General features: G+C 39.7%; 1 protein-coding gene across 1 annotated transcript; it reads right to left on the reverse strand.

Annotated features, from left to right (window-relative positions):
• Positions 1-753: 753 nt before the first annotated feature.
• urod (uroporphyrinogen decarboxylase) lies at positions 754-10,408 on the reverse strand. Its single transcript, XM_008433024.2, has 10 exons — positions 10,238-10,408; positions 7,089-7,201; positions 6,843-6,922; positions 6,647-6,709; positions 5,499-5,696; positions 5,252-5,413; positions 3,719-3,853; positions 3,319-3,419; positions 2,926-2,992; positions 754-1,975 (listed from the first exon to the last, which is right to left on the reverse strand). Exons 1-10 carry the CDS (start codon positions 10,258-10,260, stop codon positions 1,811-1,813), a joined length of 1,107 nt encoding a protein of 368 aa, XP_008431246.1. The 5' UTR covers positions 10,261-10,408; the 3' UTR covers positions 754-1,810.
• Between the last annotated feature and the right edge of the window lie 828 nt (positions 10,409-11,236).

Raw genomic sequence — 11,236 nt, forward strand, 5'->3', positions numbered from 1 at the left:
CACCTTCCGGCAGGACACCGTCTCACTCCCTGTCCCAGTTTCGATCTCGGCGACTGTCGCGCCTCTGCCCCATTTTCTTAACCAGGCCTCAGTATTGAATCGCACATAATCAATCAAGCTCTTTCTTTTTTTATTATTCTTTCCTTTTTCATCCCAACTATGGAATATGCTTCGTTTGCCTCTAAGGCGGTGGGCAATTTTCTCTTTTCATTCACACACAGATGATCGAAATGATAAATTAAGGTTCAAATTGTTTGGTGAAATGTCTCTTAGCTTCATGTCTGATCGCTCTATTCATTTGAAAGCAAGGAACTCATTTAAGTTGGTTGGTTGATTGGTTTCCAAACACAAACCCATCTTTTAAGCCATTCTAAACCCTAAAGTTAGAAAGCTGCTTGTGGCTCTTAGGGGCCGGTATCCTGCTTGTTTTAAATCTCACACCAGCATCATCATCCAGGCTGTGATGGGCTTAAAGGCTTGTTGGTCCCTGGGATGTTTTTAACACTTTCATCAACTTCCTTTCATCAGACGTGAACGGTTTGGTACAGATGGTTCAACCTGGATGTGGTTGGGTGTTACAAAATGATCAAATAAAAGTTGGGTGCATGTTGAGAAACCAACCAGTGGAAATGAGCTCTACCACTTCTTTGCTGACTTTTTTCCTCCAACACTTTCTAAAGGGACTGCATACGAACAGTGGTGTGAAAAAGTGTTTCACACCGCCATAATAGACATATTGATATAAACACTGTATTTTGTGTTTACCTGTGTTGTCTTTCACTAATACATACATTGGTTTAATGTTCTGAAGCAGTTGCATAAAATGCATAAACAAATCAATAAGGGGTTAAACATTATTTCACAACACTATATTTGAGCCTCAATGTTTTATTTTGTATCAGTGTGAATTAAAGACAATTCAAAACTAATAAACTTACTTCTTGGTGGCATATGTGGGATTTTCACTTTAGATTAACATGGAGTAATATAATAAAATGCCATTTTTCAGGGAAATGAGTTGATAAGGATGAACCATCCTTAACCTTAAGCAACATCTTGTAATGCAATAAACATCTAATAAAACTAATCACAAACTTTTTATTTTTATTTTAATGTACTCTTAATATTCAATGGGGGAATTTGCTCAGACAGGGTGCTGGACAGCAGTCAACATCTGCTGTGCTGCATTTTCCCCCTCCCCCCGAAAAAATGTAAAATGTTCCTTTAAAGCAAAAACCCTTTTAGCAAATCACCCGTTTTTAAATCCCCGTTTGTTTTTTCCTTTATCAGCTTTTCAAACGGAACCACGTTGCCTGACAAGCTACGTTATAGATTCAAATTGTATTTAGATTTTGTTTTTATGAATATAATTTGTAAGCGCCAGACTAACATTGCTGGGATAAATACTAACAATCTTAATACTCATCATCCGAGCTGCTTTAGACCTGCCAAACGGATCGAATGCGATCGCTAATATGATGCTGCAGCACTTAAGATGAGCTCTACATGCACGTCTACTTGCTAAAAATCACGCGATTGCTTTTCAATCCAACACACATAATCCACTCCTGATTCAGATAAATCACAGCTGAAGAGAAAAACAGCTCGTCTTAGAGAAGCAACATGTTTATCCTAAAAAGCTGCACAAAATGGGAATGTGGCGTTTTGTTTAGGTTTTTGTTTTTTCCATCCCGATGTAAAACAGACAGTCGTTTCGGTTGATAATCTGTATTCAAAAACACATACATGATTTTCAATTAAATAATGCATTCTTTTCCACATCAGCAGTACACATCCTCTGTTCCCGTCTTCATTTTTGCTTGATCAGAAGCTTAGAGTGCTGGTGCACGGCGTCGACGAAGGCGCCGACGTTCTCCGGGTCCATGTCGGGGTACAGGCCGTGGCCCAGGTTGGCGATGTAGCCCCTGGTTCCGAAACCCTCCAGCATCTTCCTCACAATGTCCGAAATCTGTTCCTGAACCAGAGCGACGACTTAAGCTTTAGGGGATTACTTCTGAGAAGGAATTACTTACACTTACAGTCACATCGGCAAAGTATTTACACCCCTTGCACGTTTCTCCCCCGCATTTTAACCACAAAATCAAACTGTATTCTATTAGGATTTGGTTCGAAAGATCAAAAAGCAGTACATAAAACTACCAATACAAATTAAAATCATATTTGGAGACTAATTTGTCTTAAAATAATGCTGTTTTAAAAGTTTTACTGTAGGAATTTTCCCTGCTGAAAAATAAATAGCATCCCCAAAGCATCATACTGCCACCGCCGTGTCTACCACACAAACACAGAAAAAACTTAAGAAAACCAAATATTCCAATGTTTGTGGTTGTAACGAGACAAAATGTGAACAAATGGTTTGTTTAGTAACTGGGGTTGAAACAGGGCTACAACTAACGATCGTTTTAATAATCGATTAATCTGACAAAATAACTGGCACAAACTTTTTTTATACAATATTAGAGATGGAAGTAAACAAAATGTAATTCTTATTTTAAATAAAAACATTTTATTGCCTGAAATGCAATAATATATCATTCCTTTAGTGAATTTGAAACTTTATTAAAAACTTAATTAAAATGTTGGGGGGGATTTTGTACAGTTTTGGTTTATTTACTGCTCTGAATGGTTTGTTTTTTCAGCAAATGCTCTTTTCTTTTAAGTCTGTATACTCCAGTTAATGTTTAATCGATTAGTCAATGATTATTTCAAAAATTAATTCATCACAATAGTTTCAGCCCTCGGGTGAAATTAAACTAAATTTGGCTTTATTAATTATCCAAACTATAAATGGAAAAGATATTGAGATTTTCACTATTTTTCCTTTTCTAATGAATAAAGAAATCTAATTAACCAGAGTTGTTAATCTGTCAATATGGAAGTCTGAACAAACAGGAAGTACGTTACCTTTGGTGCATACAGTGCGCAGGGGTCCATGTTTCCCTGCAGGCTGACCTTCTCTCCAGTACGCTCCCTGTACACACACAGAACACACACTTGTTAATCCTTTAACCAACAGGTTAAGTATTTGATGAGTGGAGCAGGAAACGCAGATGTTTGTTGACTTAAATCCTGCACCCAGTGACAAACTGGGAGGAGGGAGAGAGAGAATCGGGGGTGGGTCCACAGCAAATGGTTAACCAGACCCACCAACACTGCTTTAACTAGACACTTAGGCTTTTAGCTGCCTCCCAGGTGTAAAAGCAACAAGAGAGGAGGATCGATGTAGACTCACAGGGTAGTCAGAAGTTTATATGAACTGGATATGTGTGTGTGTGTGTGTGTGTGTGTGTGTGTTACCTTGCTGATCGGGGGTCAATGGTCCAGTCCAAGCTCACCACTTCGTAGTGAGATTCAGAAAGCTCCTCTAAGGCGTAGTGAGCATCCTTCGCAAACACAATCTGGAACAGCCAAACAGCAGACACAGCACAGCTGTGATCAAATGCTGCCACCTACAGGTAATCACATGCCACAGCACTTGGCATCATTTTTATTGATCCCATTAGGGATTGGGTGTTATTTTAGCAACATCATGCCAATGAGGGAACACAAGCCATCTGAATTTGTTCAAATCACAGGTTGGAGAAAGAATGAATGGGATCACKGCTTTAGAGGGGTTGCTGCCCCTGGTGACTTGAGTGCACTTAAATCAGATGGCGTGGACTGATGTGAAAGCATCTTTGGACAAGGCATCTCTCACCATCGGAACATCCTGTCCCTTCTCCTTAAGTCTGTCCTTGACGCGGCGAGCGATGTCTCGCAGGTACGGCAGGGAGAACTCCCTGAACTCCACGGGGCCCAGGATGCCGGCGTGGGACTCGAACACCTGCAGGGCCTGCAGAGCAACAACCCAATGAACAGGTTCAGCTAACCTCTGACAAAACAAATGCTTTTCCACAAGTTTTTTTTTTTCTTTTTTTTTCTGCAAATACAGACAACCTCGGCTGGGTAAAATTAGCCAGTTAGTAAATCTGCCACTCGGTAGCGAGTCAAAGCTGCTCATCATTTCTGAGCAACGGCGTTCTCTTCCAGCGAATTTCCCCATGTGCATTAGACCTGAGCGTGTAGGCAGAGAGAGGACACTTGCTGCAAGTGGTTGAGTAAGGGCGATGCAATGTGAGTCACTGAGTGGGTCATTACATCGAGGGGGGAAAAAAACAGCAAAGTTGTACTTTAATAAAACTGGAAGCTTAAATCTAGTTTAGCTAGATCTCTAGACGTGTTGAGTCAGGAGGATTGAATCTAAATGCACAGAACAACTCTGACGATTTTTATTATTTTAGGGGAACATTTTTGAAAGGCGTGTTAAATTAGATTAACATTAGATTTTGTTACACACAGCACAGTGAACTGTGTTGTGGGTAGAACTGTTGCAATAAATCAATTAATCGAATGATAAATTAAGACGATCCCTTTGGTCTGGTTCATTGGTCTCAACTAGCCTGTTTTTGAAGGACAGTTTTTTCTTACATAGACCTTATGATTTGGTTTGTTTGTTTTTTGGATATTTAAACTGCCGTCCTGTCCCAGTGTTTAAAATTAAAATTCTGGTTAAGATTTACTGATCTTTGTGAATGTGTTTCTGTGTTATTCCACCATTACCACCATATTACTCTAAGGGTCTCAAAACAACAATATCGTTTATTGCAATAACTTCTGGGACAATTATTGTTCGGCAAAATACTCCTCGTTGTGGTGGGGGAAACGCACAAAAGAAAAACGCAAAGAGAAAGCAGAACACAACACATCAGTAATGATAAAAAGATAACTGGAAATACTAAAATGTTACATTCATGCTTACTTTGTGTCGGTCTAAAAAAGAAAATCCCAATAAAATATGTTGAAGTGTGGCTGTTAGAGGCCAAAATGTAAAGGTTTAAAGGGATGCAACTACTTCTCTAGACACTTAGACTTCTAAAGAAAAAAAGTATAATTGTATTACTAGAATGGCCCAACCACCAAATGACTCACGACAACTTTTGTTTCAAGGCTGTTTTTTGCGGTGTTTTTTTTAGGAAATCAAAAAGAAAATGCTGAATCAGATGTATTTCCTGTTGATGTTAAGGAAAACCCGTCTCCCTGTAGATTGTAGGCGGGAGCTGGAGCAAATCAACATTAATCTTCGCAAGTGTCATCCTGACCTGCCCTGCGCAGCATGAATCATGTCCTTGTTGAGTGCGTTTCAAGTGGCAACGCATTTCTAAACGCGTTCTGAGAACGGAGGGGTTCTGACCTGCGCTCCGGCCGCTACCTGTCCCACCAGGTACTCCACGATCACGTCGGCCAGCATCTTCAGCAGCATGTGGCTGGAGTCTGGGTGGCGGTACAGCCAGCGCTTGGCTTTGGAGTGGGTGGTGGAGCCGCCGCCTTCGATCATGTACGACATCAGGGTCCACTGTGGCGCGACAAAACGGTTAAAACGCTTCTGGGGTTTTCTAGACGTGGACCGACCGCCGGGCGGGTCTGGGTTTCTCTCTCACCGGCGCGCCCGTGAAGCCGATGAGCGGCACTTTCCCTTCGATCTTGTGTCTGGTCAGAGTGATGGCTTTGAAGACGTAGTCCAGCTCTTTGTTGACGTCCACCTTGGCCCGGAGCCGCTGCAGGTCTTCGGGTTCCTTCAGCGGGTCGGTGAACGTCGGGCCTTTGCCGGTCAGCATCTGGACTTCCATTCCCATGGCCTGAATGGAAGGGCAAAGACAGAAACAGCTCCATGTTTATGAAAAAAAAAAACACAAAAAAAACTGAAAATACAAGTTGCATTGTCTGTGTAAATATTCTCACGGTAATACCCTGCAAGACTAGATTTTTTTTTTATTGATACACTAAGGATTCATATTAAAACCGTTGCTAGACTAAAAAATTTAAATATGGAGGATATTCATATTCTCATCCAAAAATAACCAAACACTCATTGTACCTCGCCAAAATATGAACACACCTTGAATCCTCATGCCGTATTAAGCAATGAATCAACTGCATGATAAATTAAGATGAGCTCGATAAATTCCTTTCTGATGAGCAATACTTTGTTTAGAGACTTCATAATCCATTCTCTATGGTTTAGGTTTTACTTATTTTTTGTTTGTTGCGTTTTATTTTGGATACTTAAAATATCTCCCCGTTCCAGTGTGGAGTGTTGTTTAGAAAATTAGTGTTTTAGCCTTTGAGAGGATGAACTTGCATTATTATGCCATTATTAATATATCACTTAAATGGTCTCAAAACTACAATATTATCGTTTATTGCAATAATTTCTGAAACAGTTTATCAACCGGAAACATTAGTTGTCATCATGGTGGACCTAAGTAGATTTACGTCTGTGCGATTTCACACCTCCACGTGGGGCGTTACAGAAAAATGAACCAATTAGGTCAATTCTGCACTGAATTTTATTTCAGGGTGTCACACTAAATAAAATACAAAGGGCACTTTGAATTGCGTTGTTTGCTGAAAATGTGCTACATAAATAAAATTACCTTACCTTTTACAAAACGCACTGTAAACATACACCAACTTTCTTTCAGTTCATCAAATATATTTTACTTGAACCAGACTAGTGGTGTCGGAACGAATCCTCCATTTCCACATGGACACGTTTAATGACCGTGGCTGTTGCTAGGTGACCCACCTGTGGGATGACCAGGATGTCAGAGAAGATGATGGAAGCGTCGAAGGGAAAACGCCTCAAAGGCTAGAAGGAGAAAAGCGATTATTTCAAGGTGAATTGGACTAACGGCTTTATTAATCCAAGAAAGCTAAAGAAAGCTCTCCACCAAATCAGGGCTTTTATTTTTTTCCCCCCTAAATCCTGTTTGGAGTTTTACCTGCAGGGTGAGCTCACAGCAGTTCTCAGGAGACCTACATGTGTCAAAGAAGTCCTTCCCTGCTCTGATCTCACGGAACTCTGCAGACAAACATTCAACGGTAGGAAAGGGATTACCGACAGACAAAAACTATTCAGTATAAAAAGATGGGAAAAAAAAGATTGTAGGATATACGATGTCAAATAGTTTTCACATATAGTCAAGAGCTTTCAGCATCTTTGTAAGAAGGGTAAAGGTCATCAGTACCTGGTAAGTACCTCCCAGCCTGCCTCATGCACCAGACCGGGACGTGTTCAGGTTCTTCTCCTCGTGCCGCTCGCAGGAATGTATCGTTCTTCAGCTCAGGAAAGTCTTTGGGGCTGGAAGGAAGAAATATCCAGTTAGAGATGCACAAAAAACCAACGGATAGATCAGCTTAATCAGCTGAAGGCTTAACCCTTGTATGTAGAAATGGGGTCCAACCGACCCCACACACGTAAAACTTGTATCATTTGCCATAGTCCTCTACGTTTGCCTCAGTCCTCGCACGCACAAGGGTTAAAAAAAAAAGAGTTGGATTATAGTTTATAAATGAAGTAGGTTCAAAGTTGTTGTTCTTTGTTTTGTTTAAACAGGAAGTCAAAAGAACCAATAAAAAGTTTCTTAAAGGGAAAAAGTTTATGCTATGGAATGAGGAAACCTGCTTTATCCATTTGAGCATCTGACACTTTTTTAAGAACTAAGGAGAAATGACACCAATACAAAAATTAAATTAAAAATGTTTTCTAGCTTCACATATGCAATGTAATGACGGAGGGATTATACTACATATTATCCTGCCGTTATTAAAATGGCAGGATTCCCCAAAACCCTCGAGTTTTGGGGAAACTGGAGGGTTTTGGGCTCAAACCCAGCATGCTCCATAAGCTCAAAACATTAAAGTAGCTAAATGTGCTCTCAGCCTTCAATCAATCAATCAATCAATCAATCAAATTTTATTTGTATAGCACATTTCAGCAGCAAGGGATTTCAAAGTGCTTTACATAATTAAAATAAAAACAGCATGTGACAGTGAATAAACAGATTTTTTTTAAAGAAAAATAAAAAAAGGTTAAAGATAAAAACATTAAAACCTGCACCCCTTGTAGAACTTCAGTTAAACGTCTCACACCTCAGAGTTTTAGTTAAGATGTCGTTTAACAAGGATTCTCACACCTCAGAGTTTTAGTTAAGATGTCGTTTAACAAGGATTCTCACACCTCAGAGTTTTAGTTAAGATGTCATTTAACAAGGATTCTCACACCTCAGAGTTTTAGTTAAGATGTCGTTTAACAAGGATTCTCACACCCCTAGATATAGATTTGTTTAACTGGGACATTTTCCGGAGGGGCTTTACATAGACAGTGTGAAAGAGAAATAAAAAGAAGTTTATAACTAGATGAAAAGTAAAGATAAAAACATCAAAGACATCAAAACCTGCACTCTAACCCTAATTTAGCCATAAGCAACTCTAAACAGGTGGGTTTTAAGTTGAGATTTAAWMGCACCCAGTGTTTCAGCTGTTTTACAGTTTTCTGGAAGTTTGTTCCAAATCTGTGGTGCATAGAAACTGAATGCTGCTTCTCCTCGTTTAGTTCTGGTTCTGGGGATGCAGAGCAGACCAGAACCAGAAGATCTGAGGGATCTAGACGGTTGGTACAGCAATAACAGATCTTTAAGGTATTGTGGTGCTAAACCGTTCAGTGATTTATAAACTAACAGTATTTTAAAGTCTATTCTTTGAGCTATAGAGAGTCAGTGTAGGGACTTTAAAACTGGTGTTATGTGCTCTATCTTCCTGGTTTTAGTGAGAACCCGAGCAGCAGCATTCTGGATCAGCTGCAGCTGTTTGATTGATTTATTAGTCAGACCTGTGAAGACGCTGTTGCAATAATCAATGCGGCTAAAGATAAACGCATGGATGAGTTTCTCTAGATCTCGCTTAAATATAAGTCCTCTAATCCTGGAGATGTTCTTCAGGTGATAGAAGGCAGACTTTGTGACTGTCTTTATGTGGCTCTGAAGGTTCAGGTCAGAGTCCATCACTACTCCCAGGTTTCGGGCCTGATCACTGGTTTTTAGTTGTAATACTGCTCTTACAAGAAACATGCAAGAGATGCGAAGGGTTCTTCTTTTTTAATATATATTTTTGATTAGCATCTTCAGCTAATCAAAAATATGAGTCGGCTTATTCGCTCTGACTCATAGTGGTTGTGGATCATTTATCACGAGGAATTGTTTGACTGTGACTAAGCTTTTTTTTTCTTCCTGTTTTAGAAAAGAATTACCAAAATTATTTATATTCGCCAAATCCCAGAATAACGGGAGACGGGATTAAAACCCAGAGGTTTGCATACATTTTATTGCCATTAGATGGAACAGAATTACATCTTAAAGCTGAACGGCTCGGCTCACAACGATTTAGATTTAGTTGGTTTAATTAGTTGCTCCAAAATTTCCACATATTCTTTCTTCCTCACGATGCTGCAAAACCCACGCAACATGATGCTGCCACCACCGTGTTACACAACTGGGATGAAGTTCTAAGGTTTAAAACCTTCTCTCGTTTTCTCTCAAATGTCTGGATGGTCATTAGGGAGACCCCGAGACATGACTCTGAATGCAATTGGAATATAATCGGGCTCTTAATATTTGTTTTGAAGGAATGGCTTCTTCACATCCGAATGGCCTTTGTTTGTTCCAGACTTGTTTCCATGTGGGTAACTACACAGCCTTACCAGTTTCAGTCAGTCTTTTCCTTTCGTTTGGAGCTTACATTCCCAAATTGTTGAACAGCCTAACATTTAGACAAAACAAAAAAAACTTTTGACACTGAGAATCCTGAGCTGACCTGCCCTAAGTGAGAATGACAGATAACCCTCTTCTCTTTTCTTATCATCTGCCAGCAGCAGAAGAAAACGGTTGAATAAGGATGGATCCCAACCGCGTAAGTCAGAGAAATGTAATAAAAAAGACATGAGACTGAGATTAAGATATAGTTTTTTTTGTTGTTTGTTTGTTTTTTTCAAATTAAGACTGAAAGAATGAACTATTTTCTCGGGTGCACTTTCAATGAGTAAAAGTAAAAATACAAAAAAATAAACTAAGAAAAAGCATTTAAAGGTTTTTCAAAGAGGAAGTTTTCCTGTAAATGAGCCCCGTAGGAGGAAATACGGACTAGTCATGCCGGTTTGTTTTTAGTACATTTCTGATAAAACGTGATGAATGAAGAAGGGGGCTCGTTTATGCTTTCGTAAGAATGACACATGAAGGTTTCATAAAGTTGCTGTTCAAGCAGCTAGCTGCCACAAAACCCGCTGCGGTTAATCCTGAAGCAGAGTGTCTGAAGGGGCCAACAGCAGAAGTAGGTTACTTACAGGATAAAGTCGTTGTTGCTCATGTCTGCGGCGCTGAAGAAGCGACAGGTTTACCTAAAAGCTCCTCTGGCTGCGTCTCAAGTCGTCAGTTTGAATCTGCGGCTCGTCATTTAAACTGGCCCTGCTGACTGCGAGAGGGTACGGCCATGTTGGAAGATCACGTGACCGGTCACCAGGGCGAACTGACGTTTCAAAACAAAAGCCTCTGTCTCGTTTTATAATCTTTCAGTCGTTACGAATCTATTATGACACAATATCATGACTATTATGTTTTTTTTTTCTACATGGCATGAAACTCACTAATTTAATCAACTGCAATTACAGAGAAGGTTGTGGTTTGAGTGAGTAAGTTGACTTCAAACCACTGTACGGCCATTAAAGCTGCTGTATTGAAGGAAGGCAGATCTAAACATTACTGTGTCAGAACGTGGGTCAGATTATCTATTTTATTAAATTATATTTTTGTATATAATCCTATTTCTTTTAAAAATTTAATGCTAAACACCTTTCAATATTCAGTGCTATGTATTTTGACACCCTACATTTAATAATTTTGTTTTTCTTCATTAAAAGAAATGTTGCATTCAGGCATTTGCATGAGTCATACAAGCACTTTATGTTGCGTTTTAAAAAGGAATTACCAAGAAAACCCTATCCTGGGAACACAGTTTCCCAGGATTTTGTGCATCACTCTCCCGAGTCGTTTTTATTCCGTTTCTTAAAGAGGCGACTCATTTATCATTTAAATATTTAAACCAGAACCGGAATAAAAGCGACTCGAGAGAGTGATGCAGACAATCCTGGGAAACTCTGTTGGTTGGTGCCTGAAAACGCACAGCGACTCCCCGACACTGGCCTTTGGAGTCACTGGTCTAAGACAGCAATCCACAAAGGAAAGTCAGGGGAATCCAGCAAACCACGAGTAAATTACAAATGGAGATCCAATTTTTCAAATCAAACACATTTTATGCGCAATTTCTAAAACTGAAACTTAAAATA

Source organism: Poecilia reticulata, linkage group LG17 (assembly GCF_000633615.1).
Source record: "Poecilia reticulata strain Guanapo linkage group LG17, Guppy_female_1.0+MT, whole genome shotgun sequence".
NCBI lineage: Eukaryota > Metazoa > Chordata > Actinopteri > Cyprinodontiformes > Poeciliidae > Poecilia > Poecilia reticulata.

Coding starts and splice junctions, on each gene's coding strand:
- urod (XM_008433024.2), bottom strand. CDS start 10,260: ATGAGCAACAACGACTTTATCCT. Junction 5,697..6,646: donor ACATCCTGGTCATCCCACAG/GTGGGTCACCTA, acceptor CCTTCCATTCAG/GCCATGGGAATGGAAGTCCA. Junction 1,976..2,925: donor GCGCACTGTATGCACCAAAG/GTAACGTACTTC, acceptor GCTCTGGTTCAG/GAACAGATTTCGGACATTGT.